This window comes from Gadus chalcogrammus, chromosome 10 (assembly GCF_026213295.1).
Source record: "Gadus chalcogrammus isolate NIFS_2021 chromosome 10, NIFS_Gcha_1.0, whole genome shotgun sequence".
In the NCBI taxonomy this organism is placed as follows: domain Eukaryota; kingdom Metazoa; phylum Chordata; class Actinopteri; order Gadiformes; family Gadidae; genus Gadus; species Gadus chalcogrammus.
The window spans coordinates 17960748-17965747 of NC_079421.1; the positions used below are offsets into that span (position 1 = coordinate 17960748).

Sequence of the window (5000 nt, forward strand, 5' to 3'; positions counted from 1 at the left end):
GGCACCCTGACTATCATGCCCCTCTGTTATATCAATAACCTGACCAACGAAGGGTTCCCCTCCTCTCCCTCTGCGTTCCCAGATGAGTTCACCCGGGCCGTGTACGTGGCCACCGGGCTGCACCTGACGCGCCACGTGGTCAACACCGTGTTCCGCATCTTCGACGAGGACAACGACGACAAGCTGAGCTACAAGGAGTTCCTGGGCGTCATGAAGGAGAGGCTCCAGCGCAGCGAGAAGGTCAGCCTGTTCCTCACCTCCCGCCTCTTATTGTTCTCTTACCACAGGGAAGAGGAACCCCGCTGACGGGTCCAGAGAGTCCAGTCAGTCCAAAGAAAGAGCACTGCTTGTAGTAGGATCAAGGTGTCTGAGCTAGCTGCTATGCTAGTCTGCCACCGTGAATATCTTACTCACTGCAGCACTAAAAAAGCCCACACATTATGTATAAACAAAGAAAACTAAGTAAAGAATAAATCTTTTGTCTGATATTATCTTGATATTTGGTGGCAATTTTTTTATCACCAAGTGTCTTAGGCTAGCGTGAGTGCAGTAGCCCAGGCAGGGTGAATGCTATGCTACACCAGTGGAACTGCTTCAGGAGCGCAGGGGACACCAGAGAAATCGCGGAGCTCCATACTTGTAATGTGTAATCTTTTAGAGGGAGCCGGGCTGGCAGAGCAGAGATTAGGAGGAGAGGAAGTCAGCTCAACTCTGACTGCTAACTCATGATGTGTCAGGAGGGACTGCATCTACGGTGTCCCTGCGGGGACAAACAAGCAAAGTCGATGAACGCTGAGTCAAGATAAGCTCGTTGGATGGTGGAGGGGGGGATGAAGCATTATCATTTTTGAAAAGCAAGTTTTGTCCAAGAGTACGACAGTGGTGATAAACATGTCAGTTTGCCATTTTTTTGTAAGAGCCAACAATATGCTGGTTTTGTTAATATCCTAGTGCATCGCTCTTTATTAAGATGGCTGGTTGCCTCTGTCACGTCTGCTAATGGAACCACAGTCTGTCACCTCTTGTTGCATGGTTATGTTAAATAATGCTGCCATCTAGTGGACCGGGACTCCCTCAGGTGACTCACCCTCTCGGCCTTTCTCTCCATTCTCTCTTTCTCCCTTACCAAACACCCACACACACCTGCACACACCCATACCAAACAGGGCATCCGAGTCGAGGAAAAGTTCACCAACTTCAAGTCCTGCATGAAGAAGGAACTTTCTGGAAAATAGGTAACTCTGTTCATATACCTCCACTCGGCCGGATTACGGCGATTGATTTGCGTTGACGTTTTTTAACCAGGAGTTAAAACAATGTCCCCGGATGCATGGGGAGCTGAGCAGGAAGGGCCCCCACACCGGGCCCCCGACACTGGGCTCCTGGTTCTCAGAGGCTCCCTGCGGCCGGACGGGTGGCCCCCAGGCGTTGGGTTACACTGTAATATTAACACTGATCAACAGCCACCAGACACCGGCTTAAGCCTGCTTCCTTGAGCAGAAGCAGTTCCGTTTTTAAAGGCGGATCAACGTTTCAAAGGCCCTGCAGGCCGTCCACACAGGGGCCCCATTGTCCCCTCGGTTCAAACTGAAACAACCTCCGGATCACAAGTGGATGTTTAGATCGGTCCTTCAAACCATGCATATGAATATGAAGAAATGTTTGTATTATTTTGGATGATTTGAAAGGGGAGCACAGATATCAGTAGTTGAGGGGATTCTGAATTATTTGGAAAATATATTCCCACATGAGGCATTTAGTTTTGTTATTCTGTTGGAGTAGTAAAGTATAGCAGACTAAAGAAATTATATTTAGTGGTAATATACATTTGTTGTATTACTTATTATATTAAATTCTAATATTTTTTTCTCGTTTTAATACTTCTTTTTATTTAACCTCAAAAGCAATAGTTTGCAGGGGTGTGTCTGAAATGGGTACCGTGACTGTTCCACATCAGACACTATCCATATCCACAACAATATTTTTGTCTCCGTTTTGTTTGCAGGATCACATTTCAGCACAATGTTACAGTAGCTCTACAAACGGGACATGTGGGGTGCCCCTGAAGAGGAGTGGGAAGCGGGAAGCCATTCTCTCCAATTGGATGTGGAAACACAGCGTCTCTGTGTCTCTGTGCAGTGTCTTCATCAAGTGTCTTTAAAAAAAAAAGAGAATATTTTATAGAGATTATTGCTTCAGCTTTAATGATAAAGCCTACACTTTAAATATAAAACATATATGTGTGCCAGAAGACACTTTCTAAAAGGTAGTACTGCCGGTGTGCGCATTGTGCCCACATTGCAAACATGTGACACTGATTTGTTAGCTGCTTGTTGCTAATGCTACATTGCGGTGTTCTGTGTTTGTTAGCTACTTCCCCCTAATGCTAAAGTGCAGTGCTCTGTGTTTGTTAGCTGCTTCCTGCTATTGCTACAGTGCGGTCTTGATGTTTGTTAGCTGCTTACTGCTAATGCCACAAAGAAGTTCCCGTGGCTCTCGGCTGCCTAACTTCTTGCTTTCTCTGTGCAGTAAGGAGCCCATTGCTAACATACTTTTTTTCCTGAGCGGGGCTCCATTCAAAGATCAGTTTAAGCAGGGGCAGTGCATCCTCCTTCCTCCCTTCTATCCCCAGCCCTCCTTCCTTCCTTCCTTCCTTCCTTCCTTCCTTCCTTCCTTCCTTCCTTCCTTCCTTCCTTCCTTCCTTCCTTCCTTCCTTCCTTCCTTCCTTCCTTCCTTCCTTCCTTCCTTCCTTCCTTCCTTCCCTTCTTCCCTCCCTCCTTCCTTCCTTCCTCCCTTCTTTCCCCAGCCCTCCTTCCTTCCTTCCTTCCTTCCTTCCTTCCTTCCTTCCTTCCTTCCTTCCTTCCTTCCTTCCTTCCTTCCTTCCTTCCTTCCCTCCCTCTCTCCCTTACCCCTTCCCGACTCCCCCCTCTCTCTTTCTGCTCCCAAAGACTTTGAGCACACTTTTTACAAGAGGCCTCCAGGGGTTCGTGACAGGGTCGGGTCTGTGGCTCTTCTCGTTTAATGCTTGCAACGGTAAATACGTGTTAGAATGTAGGAGATGTTACTGAATTTAGCAGGGAGCTATTTTTATAAAGCTAGCATGCATGAGTTCTCTAGAAGATATGCAAAAACCCTAAAGCCATAAATGAATAGTCGACCAATATGTGGGCACTGAACTTGAACTGTTTAAATTTTAAAAGAAGATCAATTGAATATGTCAACCTGTTTTCAGTGTTGAAAGAATCGTCCCTTTAAAAGAACACTGCTGAATACTAGAGATCTGTTACAGATCAAATTGTTTCTGATTTTGTATGTTATTCATATAATATGGTCAGGTAGGTCTTAAATGGTGTAAACTAGTCTTATTTATTTATCTATCTATTTATTTATTTATTACATTTATTTTCATTACATTACATTCGTAACATTAATGTCAAATGAGTAGGAATATTTACAATACGATCTACAATAAACCGATTTGGATGCTTATATAAATTTGTGTATCTCGCTATTTCTTATTTATATTCTCATACTCGTATGCCACATACGCGCGCGCACACACACACACGCACACGCACACACACACACGCACACACATTTTTTGAAAATAAACGGAGTGCTAATGAATAGACCTAATTAGAAATTCCTAAAGTAGCCGAATACTACACCGCAGTCTCTGTCTGGCAGGACAATTGTGGTCTCCCCAGCAAACGGTGGGGAATTCTTCCTAGTTTATTTTCCCAAATAATTTATGAAGTAACAATCACTGAAAGTCCAAATACAATGTACGTCAGAGATTTGCTGAAGTCCTGCCATTGATCAGACACCGGATTGAGTCAAAAGACAAAAAAGAAGAGAGAGAAAAGGCTTTGCAGCATCCCACGGACGTCATGGCAACTTGTGAAGAAGGGGTGGCGCTGCCCAAGATTTCCTCTCATTGAGTCGAGAGAAACACAACGGCCAGCTCCCCAACCCCGCGCCGGTGGCAGGCGGTACCAGCGCACCACGATGACTCTGATCCTCTGGCCGTTCTATCGCACGCAACAACCGGGAGCGACTCTGCAGTAACACCGCCTCATCGTACCGTGACTGGTGGCATGCTGCTCGATCATGGCACCGTCTGGCTCGCGTAGTGTCAAACGGGGCTGCCAAAGAGTTTTGTACTGGATCCCGGTTGTGTTCATCGTCCTTATAGTGGCGTGGTCGTACTACGCCTATGTGCTAGAGCTTTGCATAGGTAAGAACTCGTTTATTTTTTGGGTTAGGTGTGTAGCCTGAAATAGTGTGTTGTATTTTATTTATATTTGAACACCCAATGCAGGGGCTGGTTGTGTTCATTCTTGTTTTGGGGTTTAAAGGCTTTAACACATTTGGTAGACAGCAGTCTGGGTGGATTTCGGGGCACTACCATATTTACGCAGTGTTGACAATGTCAGGCACATGACAATAACATTGCACCCGGGAGACTCATGACTCTTCCTGAATGACTGTGTATGTTAACGGCAGTTAGTCATAGATTAGGCTACCTGAATGAATTTAGATAATGTCTATAGCAGTCATGTATTTTAAGGGAGGGATACTAGCAATCATTGACTGACAACATTTCTATTTTAAAGGCATGACAATGATCTTAAAATAGTAGTAGGCCTAGTAGTATACAAACCTCAGCGTGAATCCATACCATTAAAACCCTTTCGACTAAAGCTGTGCACACTTAATTGGATGAGACCATAGGCCATCTTTTTGCTCCTCCATCGGCATGGTGGGACTTAGAGGTTTAAGACATGGGCTTCAGCTGTCTGTCAGTTGACTATAGCAGTTAAATGCTGTGGCAGAACGCACTGATTGACCCGGGGAATGAGTAATGGAGGTTTCAGCATGTCTGAGTAGCCAGGACAGCAGCAGCAGCAGCAGCAGCAGCATCAGCCCAACATGTGGTCCATTTGGCTTGCTGTCAGATCACCGAGGGGAGAGGGGAAAATATAAAACGTCCTCTTCCG

At 45.4% G+C, this 5000-nt stretch overlaps 2 protein-coding genes across 4 annotated transcripts in view; both read left to right on the forward strand.

Moving 5' to 3' along the window:
- LOC130390761 (calcium uptake protein 3, mitochondrial-like) overlaps window positions 1–3486 on the forward strand; it is an 18991-nt gene extending 15505 nt beyond the window's left edge. Inside the window, exons 12-14 of one of the 2 annotated variants that reach the window (XM_056600884.1) lie at window positions 83–240; window positions 1167–1235; window positions 2006–3486. In XM_056600884.1, the coding sequence (XP_056456859.1) occupies window positions 83–240; window positions 1167–1235 (227 nt within the window). In that variant the 3' untranslated portion in view covers window positions 2006–3486. The remainder of the gene's footprint in view (window positions 1–82; window positions 241–1166; window positions 1236–2005) is intronic. The other variant, XM_056600883.1, reaches the window with a different exon arrangement.
- A 126-nt stretch (window positions 3487–3612) lies between these two features.
- zdhhc2 (zinc finger DHHC-type palmitoyltransferase 2) overlaps window positions 3613–5000 on the forward strand; it is a 12679-nt gene continuing 11291 nt past the window's right edge. For both annotated transcript variants that reach the window (XM_056600446.1, XM_056600447.1), the window contains exon 1: window positions 3613–4237. In XM_056600446.1, the coding sequence (XP_056456421.1) occupies window positions 4111–4237 (127 nt within the window). In that variant the 5' untranslated portion in view covers window positions 3613–4110. The remainder of the gene's footprint in view (window positions 4238–5000) is intronic.